The following is a 26,722-nucleotide window of genomic DNA, read 5'->3' as shown; positions in this document are numbered from 1 at the left end:
AAATATTCCTTGAAGCATGTAGGATAGTTCTTGCCATATTGTAATCCCTCATTAAATGGTCAACAAATTGAAAGGGTGAACACTTTAAGACATGGAAGAAGGCAAGAGATGAAGGGAATTGCTTCGAGTCACACAAGTGATTGTGAGCTGTGTTTGGAACTCAGCTGCTCAGCTTTATGCCATTCTGAGTATTCTGAGGCCTTGAAGCTTCCTAATCCTGATAAATAGTATCAATTTGATAGCTTTCATTTTTTGTAGTCCTACTCTGAGCCAGGCTTGGTTTTAGGCACACACACTATTTAGTACTCACAACAGCCTTGTAAGGTAGGCATCATTATTTTCATTTAATAGATACATCCGTTAACATTCAGGGAGATCTTAACTTGTGTTAGGTTACCAACTATTAAGTTGCTGAGTTGAGATTTGAACCCAGGAGTGTCTGTAATCAAATCCCACTCCCAGTACAACCACCTTTCTCCCCTTGTTTTTTCAGACCAATCCCTGGAAGTAATGTGTGGCACTGAACACGACCACCTGGGGGAAGATGGACAGCGGCCGCCGCGATGCACTTCAACTACCTCATCTCAGTCTGAGCCTTCAGAGCAGCTTAAGCGCCCCCAAGGCAAGATCCTAGCCTCTGAGGACCCCAAAAAGAAGAGAGCTCAGAAACCCTCTCACATGAGAAGAAACATACGGTGAGTTGTGCTTTGGGTAAGAGGAGAGAGTAAGGAGTAGAAGTATTTCCTTTCATCATAAGGTTAGCAGTAGCAGAAGGACTGGTTTGGACAGGAGTGACCTCTCTCTGAAGGAGAAAGTGCTCAACTGTGTGCCCTCTTTAATAGTGAAGGTGCAGCTGAGGACCATTGGCTTAAGCTGTCCGAGGAGGATGCAGAGAGGATGTGGAAGGGCCTTGACTGCTGCTGAGGAGGTCTTGGGTAGCAATTGAGGATGAAAGGGTGCTCTGAGTTGGACTTTCTGTTTTTTCATTTGTTTGTCTGTCTGTCTGTCATCTATCTATCTATCTATCTATCTATCTATCTATCTTTTTCTCAAAACTAGAAGAGAAAATTGAATTCTCATCTTCTTAGAACTCAATTTCAGATGGCGCAGGTCTTTCTGGCCCCAGACAAGACTTCTTCCTTGAGTTTAAAGATGAATAAATGTGAGCTTCCTTCACTTTCCAAATCCCCAACAATTCTTCCTTTTGCCAAATAACACCTTGTGCCATTGAAAGGAGATGAATATCATTTTTACCTCCTGCCCCACTTTTTCTTTTTAAAATGTAATGACAATTTAAAGATATTTACTCTAAACTTAAGGATGTAGAATCCCTCTAATTCTTTTCCACATAAAAACTTTATTTTTAATGCCAGTTTTCAGTTTTATAAGCAATATTACCCTATTTTACTCTCGATCTTTTGTATGTACAAAGAAAAGTCCACAGGGGCATCTGTCAGAAAGTTAAATAACATGAAAAGTATGTTAGCCTAGTACTATCTGGACTTGAAGCACCCCACCCCCCAACCCTGCCCATTGCATAGGTTTGATGGGGCTGAAATGATTTCTTCTCTTCCTCTATCAATTCTCTGAGCTTAGCAGTGGTCATTTCCTTTTTATCTTGACATTACTTTGCCCAAATATTAAGTGAACCCAATTGCTATTTTTAATGTTTAGAAAGCTACTGCGGGAGGATCAATTGGAGCCTGTTACCAAAGCAGCACAGCAGGAAGAGTTGGAAAGAAGGAAGCGCCTGGAGCAGCAGAGGAAAGATTATGCAGCCCCCATTCCTACTGTTCCTCTAGAGTTCCTCCCTGGTAAGCAGTGGAGATGGCAGAGAAAAGAGGCCCTGGGCTTGCACAGTGGTAAATGAAAGACCTGTAGTAAGATTGTGGCCTCCTGGAATCCTTTAAAGTCATTCAGCTTCTTTTGAGTACACATCAGAAGAATCTGATTTTGAAAGTAGAAATAGATAAAAATGAAGTACTCAAATTGGTTTTATTGTGATTTTTTTTTTTTCTGTAACTTTGTATCTTAACATGCCAAAGGGATTTTTCTAGAGATCAGGTTGATGATAGCAATGTGGTTTTGACATTCCCTTCCGTCTTTCTTTTTCTAGAGGAAATTGTCTTAAGAGCAAGTGATGGTCCTCAACTGCCTCCTCGGGTCTTGGCCCAGGAAGTCATTTGTTTGGACAGTAGCAGTGGCAGTGAGGATGAAAAAAGCAGTCGAGATGGTAAGATCCAGCTGGAGGTGCCTTTCCTTCCTCCTGACCAGGTGTTCACCTGAGATTGACTGTACTTTTGAAAAAAAGAGTTCACTTCTTATTCTTTTGGTTTGGAGCATAGCTTTGACAGATTTCCCTGACTTACTTTAGTAAATGTAAATTTTCTCCTTAGCTTGAAGATGGAAGGGGGGGGGGAATCAAAATTTTTATAACTAATGATAAATTCTAACTAAGGATACACACACTTCTGATTACCACCAGTAAATTATCTCTGTTCTCTGGGTTTTCGTTTTGTTTTACTGGTGTCTCAGAGGTGATTGAACTGAGCTCTGGAGAGGAGGACACTCTTCACATTGTGGACAGCAGTGAGTCTGTCAGCGAGGAGGACGAGGAAGAGGAGAAGGGTGGCACCCATGTGAATGATGCCTTAAACCAGCATGATGCTCTTGGGCGGGTTCTTGTCAACCTGAACCACCCTCCAGAGGAGGAAAATGTCTTCCTCGCCCCACAGTTGGCACGGGCTGTGAAACCTCATCAGGTACAACAAATCTTACCCTCCTTTTCTTTTCCTATTTCCTTGCTGGGAACTTCATTGCCTGTTTGTGGTTACTAGTATCACATTCTGTAAAGTACAAGTTTGATCCTGTAGAATAGCTGTTGGAATAGCCTGATCCTTTCTCCTAGCAGTTGGCACTTCAAGATTCCTGTGAATATGAAGCGTAGGGGAAAGAGAAGAGACAAGATTTTCCTTGACACATAGAAATTGCTGGAGCTCTTGGCCTAACAGCTCTTGTACTCCTCTGTGGGATCAAAAATGAGGAGCTCGAGAGGCTCTCTAAAAGAGCAGGGCTTTGATTAGGAAGGCATGAATTCACAACAGATATGACTGTCAGATGTCAGAGGGACTTTCTAATAGTTGGGAAAAGAATAGTTTGTATTGATCCAAAGCCTGGATCTAGGACCAGTGGGTGAAAGTTCCATGAAGGTAGAACAACACTCAGCTTAAGAACTGCAGCAGCAAGAATTGCCCCTTAAGGAATGAGCTGTCTGGAAGAGGTGCCCTCCTCAAGGCTGAGGACAGCCAGGCTGAATGAAAGCCCCCATCAGGAATTTGGTACAGCAGATCCTTATATCAGGTGGGACGTCGTACCGGATGAATGATTTTCTGTTTTCTCCAGGTTATAGGGAAACTTCTGTGGAGTCCACACCAGCTGTGTGTTGTAATATCTGCTCATTTACTTAATTCTGACTAATTCCAAAGTGAGTACAAATAGAGCCCTGGTCTTTTCTAGTCCCTCTGACATTTATTTCTGTTTCTGGCCAGATTGGCGGGATCCGGTTCCTGTATGATAACCTCGTGGAGTCACTGGAGAGGTTTAAGACCAGTAGTGGCTTTGGCTGTATCCTGGCCCACAGCATGGGTCTAGGGAAAACTCTGCAAGTGATCTCCTTCATTGATGTCCTCTTCCGCCATACGCCAGCCAAAACAGTCCTTGCCATTGTTCCGGTAAGGGTTTGGGGGAAGACACCATATAGTCATCGCTCTGAAGAGCTCTAGTTAAAGTCTTCACCAGACACTGAAAAGCTTGATGAAATCAGCTCTGAGCTTGCCTTCCCACCCCCACCCCCTTCTCTTCTTCTTCTTTTTTTTTTTTTTTTGCACTGGGGATTAAACCCAGGGGTGCTTAACCACATTTTCTTTTCTTTTTTCTTTCTTTCTTTTTTTTTTTTTTAAATTTTGTACCAGGGGGCACTTAACCACTGAGCCACTTTCCAGCCCTTTTTATATTTTATTTAGAGACAGGGAATCGCTGAGTTGCTTCAGGCCTTGCTAAAGTGCTCACAATCCTCCTGCCTCAGCCTCCCAAGCCACTGGGATTACAGGCATGCACCACTGTGCCTGGCTGAACTTGTTTCTTAGGACTCTTTTTTGACTTGGCTTTCTGATAGGTTAATACTCTTCAGAACTGGTTGGCAGAGTTCAACATGTGGCTTCCTGCTCCTGAATCCCTTCCAGCTGACAACAAGCCTGAAGAAGTCCAGCCTCGGTTCTTTAAAGTTCACATCTTGAATGATGAGCACAAGTAGGTGACCTGCCTTCTCTTCTCTGCCCCTTCATTTTGACTTCTTTCTTGGATCTATATGTTAGGGCAGTCTATTTGACTATGTACTCTGTCTTCCCAGATTGCTTTTGTTTTCTTGATGTGTCCTTCTCTATTCTTACTACTTACTTTTTTTACCCTCTACCCAGCTTTTTAGTAAAAGCAGAGTTACGTTGCCTGAGAAATTTCTTGTGTTCTACTTTAGGATGCTTTTATGTCATGAAAAACCTGTGGGCATGGTCACATTTTCCAATGTATATGGAAAAAAAATTCAGCATGACAGAATGGAATTTTTCATCTTTTAACTTCTTACTTTTTATATTTCTCTTTTTTGTAGATACCTGATCATCATTCTCTTAAGCCATGGATCAATAGTTATTAACCTTTAATGGTTCAATTTCCACAACTTTGAAAGGTGTAAATCTTGTTTTGCTTTAGATTTAAATAAAATTATATTTCTATTCTGTAAAGTAAACTCAGTTTCCAAAACTCTGAAGAACTTCTTGCTTCAAGCCAACTGTCCATGTTGCCCTTTTCTCTCATTGACATGGCTAATTGAGAAGGTAGACTTTATTTTCTGCAGAGACTGCTTTTTGTCATTTTTGGTCACACACATTAAAATGAGGAGACTCTGAGTGACTCAACAAGTGGTTAATCCTCTGCTCTCTGTTTTTGGATTTTAGGACTGGTAGTCAACATGTGAAACACAGTGAGGGCTCAGGTGTTTAGGAGTGGAGTGGCTATGATGAAGGTCATCTGGTCTCTACTATCCATGCTCCTTTACTGTTTTTCTTGGCTCTTCATTCACTGGAACCTGGGCAGGTGGAATGCAGAGTGTTGCCCTTCTTTCTCTGACCTTGTGTTTATTATGGGAATAACTTGAAATGCTCCCTTAAATGTTGGATTTTAGTCATGAATGTGTTTTGAAGGGGGGTATTTTCTCATGCCTTTTGTCATTGAATTACTGTATTTCTTCTGTTTAACCATCATCAATGTCCCAGTTCATCCTCAATTACAAGTAGGGTCTCTGGAATGAGAAAGGAAAGTCTCAGGCAACTGACCAGTCCTATACTTGATACTACATGAAATCTTTGTCAGTAAGGAGTTCTAAATATACAACAAAGCTTTGAGTATAAGAGATTCTTCCTGAGGAATAATACTTTTCCTGCTTATTCCCAAAAGCAATAATACTTTATCTCTGTTTACCTTTTAAAAAACAAACACAAACACACCCCCAACTTTATTGAGATATAATTCATACCTCACACAAGTTTCTCTGTTTACTCTTGCAGGACGATGGCATCTCGTGCTAAAGTGATGGCTGATTGGGTGTCAGAGGGTGGGGTGCTGCTGATGGGGTACGAAATGTACAGACTCCTCACTCTGAAGAAATCCTTTGCCACAGGTAGACCGAAGAAAACCAAGAAACGTTCTCACCCGGTCATCATTGATCTGGATGAGGAAGATCGACAGCAGGAGTTTCGGAGAGGTGGGCAACCTGTCCCAGAAATATTTTTGGGGGTATTTCAGGAAAAAAGAAATAATGTCTGCTAGACAGGTATGAAGTTTATTATTGATGTGAATTATCATGAACCAGAAATCCTAGTCTCCACGATGGGTTAGATAATCTCCAGTGGCTCTCAGAATGTGCTGCTTTTCATGCAGGCCACACCCATCTTAGAGAAACTCATTTGTCCATCTATCCCTGTTTCTCTCACAGAATAGTTGGAAGAGTACTTACTCCCTTTACCACTTCCTAGAGATGTTCTGAGAGAACATTAAGAAAATTTTTAATTTTTAAAAAAAATTTTCATACTGGGTTTTGAAACCAGGGCCTTATGCATTAATGTTCTACCTCCCCACCCTTTTTTATTTTGAGAAAAGGTCTTGTTACATTGCTGAGGGTGGCCTCAGCCTTCCAAGTAGCTAGGATTTCAGGTGTGTACCACTGCATCCAGTTTATAAAGCATTTGAATCACTCATAGAAAGATATAAGAGTAGTACTGTTATGTGCAAATTTATGAAAAAGAATTTACCCTAGTTGCTTTTAGGGAAAACCATTCCACTCATAGTTCTATTTCTTCCTCTAAGGAGCTTTTGCCCATTTGGGGAAGAAAGTTGTTTTCTTTTTGTGTTGGGAATTGAACACAAGGGTGCTTTATCACTGAATTACATCCCCAGCCCTTTTTATTTTTTATTTTGAGATGGGGTCTTGAACTTGTGATTTTCCTGCCTCAGCCTCCTGGGTTGCTGAGATTACAGGTGTATGCCACTGTACCCAGTGGGAAGAAAGTTTTTGAAACATTCAGAGGCTATCATTTTATAGTTCTCTTCATCTGTGAGATTATGTTTGGTCTAGGTTTTCTTCAGGGGCAGAGTTGGAATGAATTTGCCATTTAGCAATGATTGGTGAATAATTATGGGAAGACCTTGTCTTTTAGTTAGCTCCTAGCAGCCAGTCCTCAGAAGAAGCCAAGATGCTGATAATGGTGAAATCCTAGTGAAGGATTTGGATTATTCCTACCAGCTGTATTTTTAATCCTGAGCTGGCACTCTGTGGTTACTGCTCTCTACTGTCCAGTTGGTTAGTATAAGTCCTAGGGTTGCAAGTCAGTTTTACTGTTAGCCTAAAAATGAATAAAGAAATAAGGAAAGGGATAGGGGAGAGGGGATGCCTGTTGCAAGAGTCAATGGCCAGGTTAGCATCACACCAAACATGCAGGAGCTTGGATGGCTGGCTCCCTTTCACCAACGGGAGCTGACTCTTGCTTTCCTGCTTCCTTCATTTCTTCTGTCTCCTCCAGGGTGCTCCCCTACTTCTCATATTACTGACTAAGAGCAGGCCCTCTCACCCTCTGACTCCGGATCCTCTTCCCTCCCTAGAGTTTGAGAAGGCTTTATGCCGCCCTGGTCCTGATGTGGTGATCTGTGATGAGGGACACCGCATCAAAAACTGCCAGGCCAGCACCTCACAGGCTCTGAAGAACATACGCTCTCGCCGCAGGGTGGTGCTGACTGGGTACCCCCTGCAGAACAACCTCATCGAGTACTGGTGCATGGTGGACTTTGTACGCCCTGATTTCCTTGGCACTCGACAGGAGTTCAGCAACATGTTTGAACGCCCTATTCTGAATGGGCAGTGTATCGATAGCACGCCTCAGGACGTCCGCCTCATGCGGTACCGGAGCCATGTCCTGCACAGCCTCCTGGAGGGCTTTGTGCAGAGGTAAGCCAGGCTCAGGGCCCTGTTTTCTGCATCCTCAGAGGGGCAGTGAGCTTTCCAAGGCTATTATGAGTGAGGGCTCTTCGTAGTAATAAACTTTCCTGTGTGTAAATACCTAGTAGATAATAGCTAGATATGTGTAAATAGCTAGTAGACCATTTCGGTCTTATGAAAATTTGACCTAGAAGTGCTTCACTCAAAAGTTATCTTTAAAATTACTAGAGATGTGGCTGGGGTTGGGGTTAGTGGTGGAGCATTTGCCTAGATGTGTGAGGCACTGGGTTTGATTCTCAACACTGCATATAAATAAATAAATGAATAAAATTAATACCTTAAAAAAAAGAATTAAAAAGAAATTTCTAGAGATACCTGCTTTACTTGCTGAGAAAAGCAAGAGAGCTAGCATTCTGCAGAGTTGGGTGAAAGAATAGAAGTGGTGGTTCTAGGGCTATGGCCTTACCAGTCTCAGCATCTTATTTGATGTAGCTAGCTCAGATTAGTTTAAAGCAGTCCCTTTAAAACCTTGTTAAGATGGTATGTATAGAGAAAGGAGGCAGCTGGGGGAATTGGGCTTGGTCACTCAATCAGTAATAGCCTAAGACAGGCCACTCTGCCTCCTGGTTTGGTTGTTATTCTTAAGACAAGTTTTTACTTCATGGTGCCAAACCACTCTGCATTATTGAAAGGTTGTATATTGAGATCCTTGAAAGGAAGGTGTGTCAGGAGTGTAAGGCCATGTTTTCTTCCTGCATTGTTCCCATCTGGCCACACTTCCTGGCCACTTCTAACCTCTGCCTCTCTAGGAGAGGCCACACTGTGCTGAAGATTCATCTCCCTGCCAAGGAAGAGAATGTGATCCTGGTGCGGCTATCTAAGATCCAGCGAGATTTGTATACACAGTTCATGGACCGCTTCCGAGACTGTGGTAGCAGTGGCTGGCTGGGGCTGAACCCTCTCAAGGCTTTCTGCGTGTGCTGCAAGGTGCGTTGGGGCCTCATGGAAGATTGTGTTGGGGACTAAGCATGCACACAGTCCTCAGTGAGTTACTTCTGCTGGGAGTCCTTGATAAAGGAAGAATAAAGCCGGAGAGGCCATCTCAGTTCCCTGCACTGGAGTGCTCTGTAAGGGCTCAAAGAAAACATATGCTGATTGTGCACCACACAGTTCTTAGGCGTGTGCACAACTGTAGTATAACTGGTACCTCTTGCAGCTCAGTTGCACAACTTGTTAAACTTGAGAAATTGCTTTTTTTTCACTGTCCTTTTCACTTGGAAAAGGGGTGGTGGTGATGGAGGAATATTGTGGGGTGAAGTTTTGGACTGTTAATATTATCAGTTCTTAAGAAATGTACAGCTTAGACAAGCTATGTGAACAACTTTATGTCTGATCTATTTTTTATCAGATTTTAATCTCTTTCATACCGTTAGTGAGGGAACTATTTCTTTTATTCTGTACCCTGGCTGTACTCTCAGCAGACCTGTTATGTATTATTCTTGATTATTCACTACTTCAATAAGTCATCTAGAATGTATGTATGTGGACAGATGAGGCACACAGACCTCAGTGAGTTACTTCAGAAATGCTTCTTTAAAGTATTTCTGTTGTAGCCACAGTTGTAGACTAGAGCCAGGAAACAAAAACAAAAGTGGTCTATGATAGTGCTTCAGGACCAGTGTTTTTCTTCCTTCCTCCTTCCTGCTCTTCTTCCAGAAATTCTCAACTATTGCTAGGAATGATCACTGAAATGACATATGATTGGTCATATATAAGTCAGATACATCTTGTTCATAGGAAGAAATTAGACTTGTTTCATATGGTAGCTGACTGTAGCCACATAGTGAAACAAAAACATTCTTATTCTTATTTGAATAAGAAAGCAAGTTTTGGGCTGGGGATGTGGCTCAAGTGGTAGCACGCTAGCCTGGCATGCGTGCGGCCCGGGTTCGATCCTCAGCACCACATACAAAACAAAGATGTTGTGTCCGCTGAAAAACTGAAAAATAAATATTAAAAAAAAAAAAAAAAAGAAAGCAAGTTTTATGACGCAGCCTTTTGGATTAGATACCAGACATACTGGAATTGCTTTGGTATGAACTCTCCCAGTCATGTGTTGTGGTCATCAGAGCTGATAGTAAAAGCAAATGTGCAGGCTTTTTGAAGGTGTTAGAGGTACATTAGCTTTTGGTGTGACCGTGTGTACTGTGTGAGGTGTAAATTTCCACACTCTCTGGGACACCCTTGGAATGTTTTCTGTCTTATGCCCCTTTCTTTCCTTTTACCTCAGATCTGGAATCACCCTGATGTGCTGTATGAAGCTCTTCAGAAGGAGAACCTGGCCAATGAGCAGGACCTAGACGTAGAAGAACTTGGCTCAGCAGGGACCAGTGCCCGCTGCCCACCACAGGGAACAAAAGGCAAGGGAGAGGATACAACCTTGGCTTCCTCAATGGGAGAGGCAACCAATAGCAAGTTCCTACAGGGGGTTGGCTTCAACCCATTCCAGGAGCGAGGCAACAACATTGTCACATATGAATGGGTGAGTCAATTAATAATGGGTGAGTCAATTAATAACCATAAAGTAATGCTGAAACTAGATGGTGCATGGCCCACTTTGTGAGAGAGTCAGGTGCACAATGTAGTATACTGCCAAGGTCTGTGCAGGGAACTCTAAAGGTGGCCAGTGGGCCATGGTCTTGGAGAGAATTTTATTCCTGATCATCTGGCTTTGGACCTGCTCCCAGCTGTCTCATTTTTTTCTTGCAGGCCAAGGACCTTCTGACTAATTACCAGACTGGAGTCTTGGAAAACTCTCCCAAGATGGTACTACTATTCCACCTGATTGAGGAAAGTGTTAAGCTAGGGGACAAGATCCTTGTGTTCAGGTAGGAAGAGAAAGTTGAGACTGTCTTTCTCTGGTAAGGATTAACACAGCTTTCGGCGAGTGAGACCAAGTAGGCTCACATTAGCTCCTTTTTCTCTTGCAGTGCCTTTTCAACCAAACACTTATTGTGAGGACCTTTCTTGCATTTTGTCTTTCTCTTTTGGAGTATCTTTCTTTGTCCAATGCATTTTCTCCACAGAGAACAATTTAGAACCCTAAGCTAACATTAGAGATCATTGTCTAATCCTTCAAACTATGACCTTGACCAGATACAGCCCATGACTGGTTTATATATATGTTAATGAATCTTTATTTTATTCTTTTATTTATATGTAGAGCTGAGAATCTATTCAGTGCCTCAAACATGCTAGGCAAGCACTCTACCACTGAGTCACAACCCTAGCCCCTGTGGCTGGTTTTTGTTCCCACTGAATCACAGTTTCAACCTATTTATTTATTTATTTTTTAGGTACCAGGGATTGAACTCAGGGTCACTCAACCACTGAGCCACATCCCCAGCCCTATTTTGTATTTTATTTAGAGACAGGGTCTCAGTAGCTTAGCGCCTCACTTTTGCTGAGTCTGGCTTTGAACTCGCGATCTTCCTGTCTCAGCCTCACGAGCTACTAGGATTATAAGCATGCACTACTGTGCCTGGTTTATTATTGATTTTGAGACAGGGTCTTACTTAAATTGCTCAGGCTGGCCTTGAACTTGCAGTCCTCCTGCCTTAGCCTTCTGAGTTGCTGAGATTACAGACGTGTGCACCACAACTGTTTTCTTCCACTTGAGAGCTAAAAGTAGTTTTTGGAAATTTTAAAGGGTTGTAAAACAAGAACAACAACAAAATATTCAGCAGAGTATATGTGATCTACAAAGCTTAAAATGTTTGTTTGCTATTTGACCCTTTACAGAAAACCTTTGCTGATCCCTATTCTAATCTGCTTTTATACCTCCCCTATAAAAGTTTTGTATATAAGGCCAAGTAAGTGATGATTTGTTTCATAGTCACATTGTCAGTCTCTGAGTCTCATTAAGAATGGACTTCCCAGGAAAACAGACATGTAGTAGATTGCTTTTCCTTTTTTCTTCTGACCAGATTATGCCCCGAGAAAAGCCAAGTGGCAGGAGCCTACCTTGGGAGCCTCTACATGGGACACATTTAAATTATGTTTTTATTGTTATTATTTAAAAAAAATTTTTTGTAGTTGTAGGTGGACCGAATGGCTTTATTTGTTAATTTTTATGCAGTACTAAGTATTGAACCCAGTCTCTCACATGTGCTAGGCAAGCCCTCTGCCACTGAACTACAGCCTCAGCCCGTTTTTATTATTTCATTTTGACATAATCATATGTGTACGAAACATAATTTGCTCCATTTCATTCTATGGTAATTCCCCTTTCTCTTGCCTCCTCCCTTCTCCTAGTCCCCTTCCTTGCTATACTGATCTCCCTTCTATTTACTTATATTAAAAATTGATACATTGTACTTCTGAATAAAAGTAGGATTCATTGTGATATATTCATACATGCATACATGTGACATTCTTTGAGAGGGCAGCAATGATTCTAACTTGGGAGAACGTAGTGACCTCTGATTTTAAGGATTACTTTAGGGAAGACTGGCCATCTGCATTGTTTTAGAAGAAGCCAAGTCATTTTCTTTCCCTATCAAGATCCGTAAGATTGCCTGTGGCTCATGATTAGATTTAATGTATATTCACTTGGTATTGGTTTGTAGTACTAATGCTATTTGAGTGTTGAGCTAAACCCCCAAATTTCTTAGTGGAGGAAATAAGGATGGAGAGACTTATTTTTTTCAGTGAAGTGATGGTAATAAGAGTGTAGATGACTCTGCTTCCATTATGAGCTAGGCAGAATATCTTTGCTTGTTCTTGGTGGGGTTGCTGCTTATGGGTAATAGGTTGTGGGAGCTTCCATTGTCAGAAGGTTATACATGAATATAGGCCTATTGGGAACAAGATTCCTGGGATCTGCGAGCCATCTGAACCATATTTTCCCTTTCAGCCAGAGCCTTTCCACCTTGGCTCTCATTGAAGAGTTCCTGGGAAAACGAGAAGTGCCCTGTCTGCCTGGTGCTGAAGGGCAGGGAGCACAGAAGTGGGTTCGAAATGTCAGCTACTTCCGTGAGTTTATTGCTGCTTCGTTCCTGGAGCCTTGGAAAGATCTGATTTCCTTCTCTCTCCTTTCCTGTTCTCATGCTTTGCTCGCCATCAGTGCATAAAAATGATCTGTGATTAGCCTAGGAGCAGGAAGACCCTAAGAGCCAACTTTTATGAATGAATCAATATATTAGGGACTGGGGGGATTTGGGAAAAATAGGAGGCATGTAGAGAAGTAGAAGGCATTGCCCTTGTCTTCATTTGAGATGTAATAGCTCCAATGCAAATGTAGCACTGATTGCCCATTCTGGGATTCTAAGAAGGATAGATAAGTGTAGTGAGACTGGCTGGAGAAGTGTTTCAGAAAAGATGGGGAGAATTCGAATATATAGAGTGAGAGTGGCCTGAAAATTATTCCAAGGCAGAAGAGCAGAGTGAGCATACGTCAGTCCTGCTTTCTCTGTGGGGAAAATAATACCTCTAAAAGGGTGAAAATTTGTGTGTGTGTGCGTGTGAAAATTCTTAACTTTTTTCAATGTATAAGTCACATATATATCTCTCTCTATATATAATGCATAAACAGATGTATAGTGTATCTGTGTATTAAAATTTCATGGAAGACATGATGTGATGGGGGAAAATGTCTAAAAACGGTCCTTAGGGGAATGGTAATGGAAAAAAAGTTGAGAAATAGTTGACCACAGCTCTGTTGACATTTGGGCCAGACTGTGGTTATAGGGAGCTGTCCTGTGTATTGTTAGATATTTAGCAGCATCTCTGGTCTCTATTCACTAGAGACAATTTTGACAATCAAAAATGTCTCCACATATTGCCAAATATCCCCTGGAAAGTGCAAGAGTAGAGAAACCATGCTCTGTAAGAACCACTGGCCTAAGGGAAAGATTCAGAGGAATGGAGGTTTAGAGGGTGGCAAGGAGACCGAAGTACAGGGTGTGGCACAGAACTTGTGTTCACTGTAGACTTGCCCAATGAGTCAGTGGTGATCTGTGCTTTGAAATTGTGAGAATGCAGGTTGGAGAGATAGGCTGGGGTCCTCACTGAGGACCACAATACTGAGCAGTTATACTATTGCTTCCATAATAGTATGATATATTTTTTCCCTCTCCCTTTTGAGCTCCTCTTTTCATTCATGTGTTACATTCAACTGCTCCAACTTTATTGCTCTTATGTCTTTTTAAAGCAAGTTCTTAGCCTAAGAAGCTTGTTAAAAATGCAAATATCTGGTGGAGGAATGTTACCCATACCAAAACACAGAATCCTTAGTCTCCCTGAACTCACCCCAGGACTCCCTGGGCTGAGGTAGAGAGATCACCTTGAACCTTTGTTTTTTAAGCTTCTTAGGTGAGTACATGCACTCTTAAATCTAAGAGCCTTGGTCTTAGAATTCACCCTAAGATAAAAGGGCAGAAAAGTAGTTTATGATCCTTGTCGTATGTGAGAATCACCTGAGGGTACTTTTACATTGTGGAAGCCTGGACTCACTGTAGCCCCATGATATGTCTAGGGGTGGGATCTGAGCACTGTAGTGTTTCTGTTCATAAAACACATTTCCTAGTGATTTTTGCTGAATATCCCTGCTCTCATCTGTATACTTCTTGTGGTTTTTCCTTCCTTCCTAGGGCTAGATGGTAGCACCCCTGCCTTTGAGAGGGAGCGACTCATTAATCAGTTCAATGATCCCAGCAACCTCACCACCTGGCTGTTCCTTCTTTCCACAAGGTGAGTGAAACCTGTGAGGGGAGGTCAAAGGCGTGTGTTCAAACAATTGGCCACATAGGCATATACCCCAAAGGCTCTCAGGTTTGAAGTCTACTCAGGTTTGTAACTTGTTCTTTTTGTTGTTGTTATTTAGTACCAGGAATTAAACTCAGGGGCACTCGTCTACTGAGCCACATCCCCAGCCCTATTTTGTGTTTTATTTAGAGACAGGGTCTCACTGAGTTGCTTAGTGCCTCCTGTTGCTGAGGCTGGCTTTGACTAGTAATCCTCCTGTCTCAGCCTCCTGAGCCACTGGGATTATAAGTGTATGCCACTGTACTTGGCCTTGTAACTTGTTTTGAGATCAGAGAGGGGATCCCAAAAAGAAGTTGTGGTAGAAGAGCAGTTGTGGTAGTGATATAAAGTTCTTTGAGACTTTTATTAACATTTATAATTAGCTTTTCTCTGAGAATTGTTCTGAGGCATAGACAATGTGACAAATTGAAAGTGCCTGAAAAAGTGAATAGTCAAAGTAATCATAAAAGGCTGATGCATCCTTTGTCTCATGCCAAGTACCTCAAAAGCTGTGCTGCCTTCTGCCACCGGAATGTTCCATAGCAGGGTATGAGCCTGTCACTCCCCTCAGTGATTAGAGTAAAAACACTGGAAACATCTGTGTGTAGAAATATCCCCTGACCAAGGATATCATTCTGGAACCAGGATGTGGGGCCTTACTTGTTACAGAGGAATAGAGAGTTGTAGGCACTGCCATGTTGGATTTAAGAGTATACTTTTCAGTGCTTGAGGAACATAACTATTTTTCAGCAGGACAGCAAAATTCTTGAGTATATTGTGCTTAAAATGAAGAGTGATGTTGGGGGAGGGCAAAGCTGATAAAAAACCTTCTTTAAGACTAAAGACTCAATGACTGTTACCTTATGTTTTAAAGGGCCGGATGCTTGGGTGTGAATCTAATTGGCGCCAATCGAGTGGTGGTGTTTGATGCTTCCTGGAACCCTTGCCATGATGCCCAAGCAGTTTGTCGGGTATACCGTTATGGCCAGAAAAAGCCCTGTCACATCTATCGTTTGGTGGCTGATTATACGCTTGAAAAGAAGATCTATGATCGTCAGATTTCTAAGCAGGGCATGTCAGGTGGGCTATCTTGGAGGCATTCCAGAGGTACATCTATACAAGCTGCCTTCCTTATAGTATCAAAGGTGGGAGGGGAAGAGCAGGGTATGGGATCATAGGCAGGTGAGGAATCTTAGAAAACCAGCAGTTCCTCCCTTCTTATTCTCATTCCAACCATTAAAAGGGATTGACCTCACATTGTTGAAGATGGATTTAATGACAAGAGCCAAGCTAATTATGCAATTTTTTCTTCTGATGTTTTCATTTCACCAGGGCCTTAGACCTGGTTTTAGACTTTTTTTTTTTTTCCGTATCAGAAATTTAACCAATACTGAACTATACCTCCAGCCCTTTGTAGGGTCTCTCTTAGGGTCTCTCTAAGTTGCCCAGCCTTCTCTTGCCTCAGCCTCCTAAGTGATGAGGATTATAGGCATTCACTATCATTCCTGGTCTTGACCTTTGACTTTCAGGTATGGGATGACTTTTCATCAGTAGTGACAGTTCTGCCACATAAAACCTCCTTTCTCCCTGCTAACCTTTGTAATTGTGTTTTTAATCTTCTTTGCCATGTGCTATCTTTCTTTATTTCTTCTCTCTTCTAGATCGGGTGGTAGATGATCTAAATCCAATGCTGAACTTTACCCGGAAAGAGGTGGAAAACCTACTGCACTTTGTTGAGAAGGAGCCAGCTCCCCAAGCATCCTTGAATGTAAAAGGTATCAAGGAGTCAGTTCTACAGCTTGCTTGTTTGAAGTACCCTCACCTCATCACCAAGGTAAGAACCCAGTATTTATGAAGTCCCCAAGCATGGCAGACTCTGTCAGAGGAGGCTTGTCTGACAAGCTTGCTTTCTTCATTTGAAGTTGTATTTCATTCAGACATCTGGGATGCAATTGATTCTTTTCCTTGACCCAGATAGTCCCTTTTCTACTCCAACCACCTGCTTCTACCCTTTGTCAGATTCTAGGAGTACTGAGCTCAGACATGTGGAATAATTTGGCCATTGTGAGTTTATATAGCAGAAAGAGAGGGGGGAAGTTCTGAAAATGTAGTTTCTTAATTTTCTAATAGAGAAGACAGGCTTAGGTGTCTGAAGTGGGTACTAGGTTAGAATTATGACAGAAAGACAGTAAACCTGCTTATGTGTGCCTATGAGCAGGCTCTTTACGAGTGCTGGAGAGAGCCAGCCCCTTCTTGGTTTCAAAGTAACGTTCATTGTCCATCAGTATGTTGGCAGGGCAGTCAGTCATGCTGGCACAAAGACTGGTAATTAAATCAACATCCCCCTGTGTCCCTAGGAGCCTTTCGAGCATGAGTCATTGCTCCTCAACCGAAAGGATCACAAACTGACCAAGGCTGAGAAAAAAGCAGCAAAGAAAAGTTATGAGGAAGACAAACGCACGTCAGTTCCCTACACCCGCCCATCATATGCACAATATTACCCTGCCAGTGACCAGAGCCTGACCAGCATCCCTGCCTTCAGTCAGAGGAACTGGTGAGTTATTGAAAGGGGAGGGAGGGTCTGCTGCTAGGCCAGGCCCAAATTTTTTTCAATTTCTTTTTTTAACCAAAGGGAGAGCCTACAATCTGCTGCTTTGGCTGTCATGAACTCTGGTAGGTTTTGTTCTAGGGTCAGGTGTCAAAGTAGTTTAGCAACCATGGTGTTTTAAGTGACTCTGGTTTTCACTGCCCTGGCTGGAAAAGTGAGCTGCTGGTTTTCTCACTCAGAAGAGCTTTTAAGGACTCCTGGGGGAACTGAGTGGGGCAGAAGGGAATACAGCTTCCCAAAACACAAAAGTTCAGCCCTTCCTCAGTTTCATCCTATCCCAGCACCTTGGCTCTAGAATTCACATAGCAATGAAGTTCAAGCTGATGGCCATGTTCTTTCTGGTCCCAGATTATAGTCTGGGAATACTTTTGTTCCTAATGGGATTTAATTCTGTAAGTGTGCGATGATCTTGAGCAAGAAAATTTATTGAATAGTTGAGAATGTGAACTGTGTGGAGGCCAACTACTAAGGAGGGAGGGAGACTTTTTGTTAGATATTACAGAACAAGTATCTATGTGTCAATTTTTTCTGTATTTAAAGACAAAGTGCCTTTCAGCCCTCACCTTCCTTTGTAATAACCAGATCAACTGTCTAGTCATTGATTGAGTGGTTTGCATTTTTTAATTGCCTAATTTTTTTTTTGGTTAGGATTAATCTTTTTTTTTTTAATTTTTATTGTTGATTGTTCAAAACATTACATAGTTCTTGATATATCATATTTCACACTTTGATTCAAGTGGGTTATGAACTCCCATTTTTACCCCGTATACAGATTGCAGAATCACATCAGTTACACATCCATTGATTTACATATTGCCATACTAGTGTCTGTTGTATTCTGCTGCCTTTCCTATCTTCTAATTGCCTAGTTTTTTTTTTTTTTGAATGAAAGCAAATTATTTTATTTGAGGGGAATCAATTTATAAGAGTCACATGTAAAAAATAATCTTGCCAATGAGGACTTGAAAATATTAAATTTCTAAGATTTTATGTACAAGATACTGATTTTTTTCTTTGTGTGCATAAATTTGCTTTTTTTTTTTTTTTTTGCTGGTACTGGAAATAGAACGTATATCCTTTTGCATGATAAGCTGGCTGCTACTCATTGAATGTACTTTTAAGTAGAAAGTCACTCTTAAAGCCTCAGGCTTCTTATTTTTGTGTCATTTTCAAAAATACTATTGTCTGGGAAGGTTTTCTGCTTTTGTCCTTCACCTCTGTTTTTTTCTGGACTCTTCTTTGTAACACAAGGAGTAGATTAAGTCTGAGCCCAAAGGGAGAAAAGCATTTTGGGGAGAAAATGTGACAAATGGTCCAGGCTGGGCTGTGAGGAGTTAGCTCTGTTTCCAGCCTACCTCGGCCCTGTGGAGATTCTAGCTTCTCATTGCATTTGATGGGGGCATACCATGATTCTGCTGATTCCTTATCCCATCTGGATACCTGAAGAGGCCTTCCTGCCCAAATTCCTAGCCTTAGCAAGAATATGAAATTTAGGTTGGCATCCTATCATCTATCTGACTTTTGATCCTAGGAGGAATCCTGTTGACATCTAACCAGGGTCTCTAACTCCTGCCAAGCCTATCTGGGAACTTTGGTCTCCACACTGACCAAGGAGCTTCCCCAGTGGGCCTGTAGCAATCTGAGAGTGGTGTGATTGAGGAATCATGCAGATCAATTCTAAAAGCAGAGTGGTATAAAAGTGTTCTCATGAGCCAGTCTTCAGTCAGTTGAGGAAGAACATACCTGTCCAAGGGAATTTCTACCCCAGGCCCAAAGACTGAAGACATTAGAGATAGGAACTTTTAAAAAAAATCTTGAATCAGGAATAACTTTCTCAGAGTACCAACATCCATTTGAAAGGAAACTGATAGTGAAGAATGAGCTATTGACTACGGATTAACATTTTGGTGTTAAGCCAGTTCTCATATTGGCTGTGGCACTGGGTCATTTAGAAGTTTGGCTTTTGTGCACAGTAATGCTGCTGTTGCTGCTTTTGTGTGGTGGTCCTGACTACAGGGGCAATTTAAAGACTGGCTCAGGAATCAGTAGGAGCTTGGTGACAAGTAGTATAGAGAAGGGTATTTGTATTACTTATCAAGACTTGAGGTTTCAGAGAGTAAAAATGGCTTAAGGTTGGGACAGTCTCTCAAGATCACCTAAACATATTCTACCACAAGGGTAAATGAGGAAAACTTTACCCCCTTTGTCTTTAATGTAATATACCCTGTGGTCTGAAGAACTCTTCCTCCCTCTGTGCATATTGGTATCATTCTAACTTCCTTTCAAGGGATTAACTCTTGATCTAGATAATCCAAATTCTAGAGAAGCACATGGCTCCTCTTATCTCCAGAAAGGTGGTATTCCATTGACATCTAACTCTGCTTCTCTTGGAGAGGTGTTATCCCTCTGCATCTTTCTCTGCCACTCTTTCTAAGATCTGCCTCTTATCTTTTTTTCCCCTTTTCTTGCAGTACTGGAAATTGAACTTGGGGGCCCTCTACCACTGAGCTATACCCTCAGCCCTATTTATTTATTTATTTAGAGTCAAAATCTCACTAAGCTGCCCAGGCTGGCTTTGAACTTGTGGGCCTCCTGCCTGAGCCTCCCAGGTAGCTAGAATTACAGGCATGTGCCCCCATGTCTGACTTTGGTCTCCTTTTAAATTGACCAGACCCTGTAGGTTCTTCTGATTCTTCTCTTAGCACCAACTGAGAATGTAGAATAGGGCAGTCTGGAGAGGCCCCACAGCCTTTGGAGGGAGGCAAGAGCTGTTCTTCTCAACTCTCTGTTTGTCTTTCTCTTATAGGCAGCCAACACTGAAGGGTGATGAAAAGCCTGTGGCCAGTGTTCGTCCTGTACAGTCCACCCCCATCCCTATGATGCCACGGCATGTCCCACTGGGAGGCACTGTAAGCTCTGCTTCCAGCACAAATCCATCCATGAACTTCCCGATTAACTACTTGCAGAGGGCGGGAGTCCTCGTGCAGAAGGTGGTCACCACAACAGGTCAGAGAACTCTTCCATTCTATTCAGGGGTATCATCCCTTTTAAAATGACTTTGTTCACTAGGAAATATTTGTCAAATACCTTTTGTATTCTAGACCTTACTACATTTGGCACTGTAGGTAAGAATAGAGAAGATAGCAGAGAAGAATTTGCAATCTGGTGAAATATCTTAAGAAAAACACAGAACTGGGTTTTCTTGAGTATGGTGGATGGAATCCTTTGAGCACACAGCGATTATAGAAGTGTCATTAGATCACAGGGTAGGTCTCATAAGCTGTCACAGAGATGTGAATGTGCTGAGTCCTGCTAGGTGACATAAGATCAGTTAGGTATAAAAGACAGCTATCAACTTCCCTATGTAATTAGAAACCTGAATTGTCACTTGCTTCTTTCATTGTGAGTTTGATGTAGCTGGAGCATTTTGGGTCAGTGAGCAATAGTGCAAGGTGGGCAGCCTAGTTACCCTTTAGTTAATTCTGTGATTCAAAGTGATTGGGAAGGAAGCATTTCATGATCCTATTTTCCATCTTGCTATTTAGAATATTCATGACATATAAATTTAAATGAAAACATCTTAACTGATTTATATGAGAATAAAAAGAATACATGTCCATTGTAAAAAAAAAAAAGTGAAATTAGTAAACAACAATTAAAAAAAAAGAGCTCTTTGCAATCCCATTTCTCTGCTGATTCTTGAAAATACTCTTTACTGTGTGTGGAGTAATGCCAACATGGAAGAGGATGAGGCCACTTTTGGAGCCTGAAGTGATGTGGAACTGATAAAATGCCATTTGAATTAAAATTTTTTTTTCTAAATTAAAACTATAATTTTTAATTAAAGCAAGGAAAATTGGAAAGATGAGCAGATTTCTTGGTTTCTTAGTATTCTTTGTTGAGACAATTGTAAAAGATTCTGCCTATTTCACCTTTCTTGATTCTAAACTTCTGCTCCACAGAGAAGCTTGTAGGAAACCATTGAGGAACTGGGACAGATATGGGTCTTTGCATTTTCTTTCCCTTCTTCAGTCAGGCCCTATGCAATCTAAATTTGAGGTCTATTTTTCACTAGATATTGTTATTCCTGGACTCAACAGCTCTACAGATGTTCAGGCTAGAATTAATGCTGGTGAGAGCATCCACATCATCCGTGGGACAAAAGGTGAGAGCCTGACCAAAGAACCTATCCCTTGCCTTTGTTTGAGAGTACTATGCTGGGAAACAGAATAAATACAAATGACTTGAGCTAATGAGCATAGGAATCATCTCACAAAATTGTCACAATTGGGGGATATAAGAAAATGGCATTTCTAGGAGCTTGGCAGAGTTGGGTTGAGCCCAATGAATATTGGTAAGGTCACTTACACTTTAAAAAAGGGAATCAAGGTCCATCCCTGTGTTTCTGTATTTTGCCACTGTTTTTATGGAGAATCTTCGGAGGGGGATGGGTAGATACCCAGAGACCAAAACTGACAGGAAAGCACTATGAAATGGATTATAAGCCAACATATGTGTTAATGTGTCATTTGTACCTTTTTCCTTGGAGAACAGAGTGAGACTCTCAGGCTGGGAAATGTAATGATTGTGTGAATGAATTAGTACACATGAGTTGCATGATTTTTTTTTTATTTTTTTGAACCCAGAGGTGCTTTACCACTGAGCTACATCTGTATATTCTCAATTCTTTTTAAGTTGCTTAAGCCTGGCTTTAAACTTAAGATTCTCCTCCCTCAGCTTCCTGAGTTGCTGGGAACACACATGTGTGCCACTGTACCTGGCATGTGATAAAATTTTTTGAGTGTGGTAATATAAAAAGTCCATACATATTTCTGGGTTCCTTACAGAGTGAAGAGAGATTGCTAGAATGAAAAAGCTGGCCTAAACAGTGTCAAGAAACAATCGAAGCCTGTTTTTCATATTAGCCTTTAACTAAACCCATCAATATATGAGGCTGTTTTGGGGTTTGTTTTTTTGTGTGCTGTAAAGAGATTTTACCCTAGAGTTAAGAGTACCTTTAGGCTTAGGAAAAAGTTTCCCTGAAGTACCCAGATGCACAAAGACAACTCAAGCTCTCTTACTGGGTTCTTCCCACCGCATAACGGGGCTCTTTCTAACTTAGAGCAGAGGTCAGCAAACTACAACCCATGGGCAAGTCCAGTGTGCTCCCTGTTACTGTACCTGGATGCTAAGAATGGGTTTTGCATTTTCATTTGGGTAAAAAAAAAAAAAAAAGGAGTAACATTTTGTGATGTGAAAATTATAAGAAATTCACTTTTAAGCTGTGCATGGAAGTGCATGCTTGTAATCCCAGCAGCTTGGGAGGCTGAGACAGGAGGATTGTGAATTCACTGCCAGCCTCAGCAACTTACTGAGGCCTTAAGCAACTTAGCAAGACCCTGTCTCAAAATAAACTATAAACAGGCTAGGGATGTGGCTCAGTGGTTAAATGTCCCTGGGTTCAATCCCCAATACCCCCTCCCCCCAAATTCACATTTTAGTGTCTGTGAATATTGATTGAAATGCAACCATGCCTAGCCATTTTCATGTTACAGAAGAATTAAGAAGCTGCCAACAGAGATCTTATAGCTTATAATACAATAAATATTTACTCTCTGGATCTTTAAGAAAATGTTTGCCAACTCCTGGCCTACAGGTAGTTCTGATATTCTAGAAACCTACAGGTGGGCCTGACACTCCAGAATATTGATCTAATGACATACTCAAGAATGAAGAGAAGGTAGATTAGTGCCTTGAGGGAGTAGAAGGTGTGGGTCTTGAATTCTTTTAACAAAGGAGAGAGGATAATGAAGTAATATGGGTCCTTCCTGTCAGATTAAGAGGAGGACCTGAGCCAGAGTATTGGGGAGAGTATAAGGCGACAAATTGTTCTCTTTCATAGCACTTTATTTCCTCCATTGCATTGACTTCTTCTTATACTTTCTGGTATAATTATCTGTCTTCTCTTCTAGAGATTAAGCTCCTTGAGACAGGGCCTTTTCTATCTTGTTTAGTCATAGTATATTACTATGTGCCTAATACTTGGTAGTCTAACTATCAATGCTTCTGGAATAGATAAATAATTATGAGTCCATAACTATTATCTGACTCGTCATTTCATGGATCTTGAGAGAGGGAATGAGACTTAATTTTATAGCTGTTTCCCAGCCCATGGTGCCTGTTGGAAACAGTACATATCTGTTTCTAAAAGTCATCTTCATGCTGCTTCTTAGGGACGTACATCCGCACCAGTGATGGACGGATCTTTGCTGTCCGGGCAACTGGCAAACCAAAGGCCCCTGAAGATGGTCGGATGGCTGCCTCAGGTATGGTAACTTTTACTTCCCATCAACCTGCACATTGGTTTGACTTGGTTTGTAATTAGCTTATTTTCTTTTAATAGATAATGTATGCATAGTTCCTAATTCAAAATGTACAAAAAGGAGTTAAGTGAAAAATAAGTTTTTCTTTCTATTTCTCCAGCTAGCCTGAAGCTTAGAAGCACTTGTTTGTTTTTCAGAGATATTCTATCTATGATACAGGGTTGTGTGAGTGTGGACATATAATTGTGTGTATAAAATATGTAAATAACATATAAATAAATTCTCTCTCTATCTCCCTCCCTCCCTTCCTCCCTCCCTCCCTTCCTCCCTCTCTCTCTTTGGTACTGGGGATTGAACCCAGGGACGCTTAACCACTGATCCACATACCCAGCCCTTTTAGAGACAGGGTCTTGCTGAGTTGCTCAGGGCCTCACTTCAATTGCTGAGGGCCTTGCTAAATTTCTGAGACTGGTTTTGAACTTGTGATCCTTCTGCCTCAGCCCCCAAGTTTCTGGGATTACAGGCATGTGCTGTCATGCCTGGCTTTTCTTTGTAAATTTTTAAAACAAACAATGCTAATATACTATAATACACTATTTATTCCTGTTTTCACTCACCAGTAATAACTCATTCCTTATCATTTCTTCTCGATATGCCTCATTGAAGGTTTACACAGGATAGGATATAACACAGTGCACTAACTAGCTCCTTATTGATATACATTCAGATTATTCTGCTGCACCACTGTGACATGTGGATGTATCCATAGGACATATTCTTAGAAGTGGGGTTGTCAGGCCAGAGGGTATATGTGTGGCACATTAACAGTGTTAGGAACTCTTGACAGGTTTTCCTCAATGGGAGTGATTTTTATTTATCCTCCCCACCACCGAGATACAAGAGCTACAATGCTTTTGTTCTTCTTAACTTGTGTTATGAAAATTTTCATACAGACAGAAAGGTTGAGAGAACAGCAGTGTGAGTGCCCATACACCCTACACCTAGATCCAATAATTGTTAGTTTTTGTAAACCTCTCTCTCTTCCTTTCTATTATTTGAGTCATTTGTAAGTTGAAGACTTCATATCATTTTGTAAGATATACTTCAACATATATTTTAAGATTTAAGACATTTTCCTAGCCACAACACTATTATCACACTAAAAGAACAGCTAACAATAATTTTATAATGTTACCAGGTCATAATATATCCAGGTCATATTCAGATTTCCTAGTTGTGCCAATTCTTCCATAGCTATGGATTTTGTTTTGTTTTTTTATACTAGGATGGACTGCTTTTTAGCTTCATTTACCTCTTTTCTCCCCTGGTCACTGTCTCTTGCCCCTAGAAAAAGGTCTGATTAGTTTTAAGAATGATCTGATGTTTCATAGCCATTATCTCATAGGATTCATATTGGTAGAGTTTTACAGATTGGGAAATCTGGGTGCAGAAAAGTAACATGCCTTTTCATGGCTAGACTTATATCTGGGATCAAATCTGGGAAGGGTTAACTGAGTGATGTTATTTAGACATCAAATAATTAGAATTTGGGGGGCCACAAGATAGGGTGTTTTAAAAATAGCTTTCCCCCTTTGTTTTTTCTTCTCTTTATTGCTATTCTGGTGCTAAGTTATCTGTATTTTGTTCCTAGGTTCCCAGGGACCTTCTTGTGAGTCCACAAGCAACGGCAGACACAGTGCCTCATCACCCAAAGCCCCTGACCCTGAGGGGCTGGCCAGGCCCGTCTCTCCTGACAGTCCGGAGATCATCAGTGAGCTCCAGCAGTATGCAGATGTGGCTGCTGCTCGAGAATCCCGTCAGAGCTCCCCAAGCACCAATGCCTCCCTGCCTGGCCCCCCGGCCCAACTCGTGGACAGCAGTGCTGTTCCTGGGACAGCTCTTGGAACTGAGTCACGGCTTGGGAGTCATTGCCTCAATAGTTCCCTTTTGGTGACTGGCCAGCCTTGTGGTGGCAGGCACCCAGTGCTAGACTTAAGGGGCCACAAGCGAAAGTTGGCCACTCCACCTGCCGCCCAGGAGTCAGCCCGCCGGCGGTCCAGGAAGGGCCATCTGCCAGCCCCCGTGCAGCCGTATGAACACGGGTATCCAGTCTCCGGCGGGTTTGCCATGCCACCCGTCTCCTTAAATCATAACCTCACCGCCCCCTTCACCTCCCAGGCTGGGGACAACTCCCTGTTTATGGGCAGTACCCCCTCCTACTACCAGCTGTCCAATTTGCTGGCAGATGCCCGCCTGGTATTTCCAGTGACTACTGACCCTCTGGTGCCAGCAGGCCCCGTCAGTTCCTCTTCCACGGCTACCTCAGTCACTGCCAGCAACCCCTCCTTCATGCTCAACCCTTCTGTGCCAGGGATACTACCCAGCTATTCACTCCCATTTTCACAGCCACTCCTGTCCGAGCCGAGGATGTTTGCGCCTTTTCCCTCCCCTGTCTTACCCAGTAACCTTTCACGGGGCATGTCTGTCTACCCTGGCTACATGTCCCCACATGCAGGCTACCCAGCTGGTGGCCTCCTCCGGTCCCAGGTGCCTCCATTTGACTCACATGAGATTGCTGAGGTGGGGTTCAGTTCCAATGATGATGAGGATAAGGACGATGATGTAATAGAGGTCACTGGGAAATAGCTGGGGAGGCTTTCCCCACCTCACTTGGGGTCCCCAGCAGGTTGCTCACAAAGCTGAAAGGCAGTGATCTGGGCTTTTTGAGAATAGGGTTCTTGGCAGGAGGGTAAAGGATGAAGACAAAGAAGAGTGGTTAGCTATAGGGGCAGGGCTCTGTTGCTATTTTTAAAAAGAGGAAAAACAAATACAAAAAACAAAAACCCCAACGGAGCAGCAATAGTGGGAAATCAGGGACCCAAAACAGGGACGGTAGGGCAGGGCAGCCTGTCTCCCTTCCTTCCTGCCTTGCTTATGCTGTCTGCTTGCTTGCTTGCCCATCTGAGTGTAGATGTTCACATCCCATTTCTGTCTTTGGGAACAGTCTCTCCCAAGAGAGCTGCCTTACCGGGTGACTTAGCTTGGCCTGGGGAGGGGAGGGGAGGGAAGGGATGGTGAGTGAGAGAAGAAGGGTGGGCAGGGGGAGCAGACTGAGATCCCATGTGGAATGGGGTCTCTTTAAGGGGTGGGAAGTAAGCAGACCAGGTGTGTGTGTGTGTGTGTGTGTGTATACACATGTGTGTGTGCGTGTGTGTCGCATATACACATGCGCTCGCACATGTGTATATGTTTGGGTATGTATGTACATGTATGTAACAGAGCAGGGGTGAAGATGGGAGGGGCGGGAGGGAGGGAGGAACTAAGGGGGGAAACTAAAAAATGAATTTATCTTTTTTTAAATGGAAATCAGAGAGTGGTGGTTCATGGCACTATTAGTTGAACATCAGGGTGAGCCCAGGAGAAGAGCCATGGAAATCACAAGTT

The 26,722-nt window shown here is 42.2% G+C and overlaps 1 protein-coding gene across 7 annotated transcripts in view; it reads left to right on the top strand.

Annotated features, from left to right (window-relative positions):
• Rad54l2 (RAD54 like 2) overlaps positions 1–26,324 on the top strand; it is a 156,733-nt gene extending 130,409 nt beyond the window's left edge. For all 7 annotated transcript variants that reach the window (XM_058574844.1, XM_046431826.2, XM_058574841.1 and 4 more), the window contains 20 exons: positions 494–695; positions 1,675–1,814; positions 2,117–2,233; positions 2,536–2,762; positions 3,549–3,731; positions 4,175–4,308; positions 5,619–5,815; positions 7,210–7,552; positions 8,353–8,530; positions 9,834–10,085; positions 10,313–10,431; positions 12,459–12,577; positions 14,194–14,293; positions 15,222–15,427; positions 16,009–16,181; positions 16,705–16,901; positions 19,762–19,961; positions 21,031–21,120; positions 23,189–23,281; positions 24,930–26,324. In XM_058574844.1, the coding sequence (XP_058430827.1) occupies positions 494–695; positions 1,675–1,814; positions 2,117–2,233; positions 2,536–2,762; positions 3,549–3,731; positions 4,175–4,308; positions 5,619–5,815; positions 7,210–7,552; positions 8,353–8,530; positions 9,834–10,085; positions 10,313–10,431; positions 12,459–12,577; positions 14,194–14,293; positions 15,222–15,427; positions 16,009–16,181; positions 16,705–16,901; positions 19,762–19,961; positions 21,031–21,120; positions 23,189–23,281; positions 24,930–25,924 (4,265 nt within the window). In that variant the 3' untranslated portion in view covers positions 25,925–26,324. The remainder of the gene's footprint in view (positions 1–493; positions 696–1,674; positions 1,815–2,116; positions 2,234–2,535; positions 2,763–3,548; positions 3,732–4,174; positions 4,309–5,618; positions 5,816–7,209; positions 7,553–8,352; positions 8,531–9,833; positions 10,086–10,312; positions 10,432–12,458; positions 12,578–14,193; positions 14,294–15,221; positions 15,428–16,008; positions 16,182–16,704; positions 16,902–19,761; positions 19,962–21,030; positions 21,121–23,188; positions 23,282–24,929) is intronic.
• The last annotated feature ends 398 nt before the right edge of the window (positions 26,325–26,722 follow it).

The sequence above is a fragment of the Marmota monax genome, unplaced genomic scaffold (assembly GCF_021218885.2).
Source record: "Marmota monax isolate L192 unplaced genomic scaffold, Marmota_monax_Labrador192_F-V1.1 WCK01_AAM20220418_F8-fsc00022, whole genome shotgun sequence".
In the NCBI taxonomy this organism is placed as follows: Eukaryota; Metazoa; Chordata; class Mammalia; order Rodentia; family Sciuridae; genus Marmota; species Marmota monax.
This window is presented reverse-complemented; position numbering and strand designations above follow the sequence as displayed.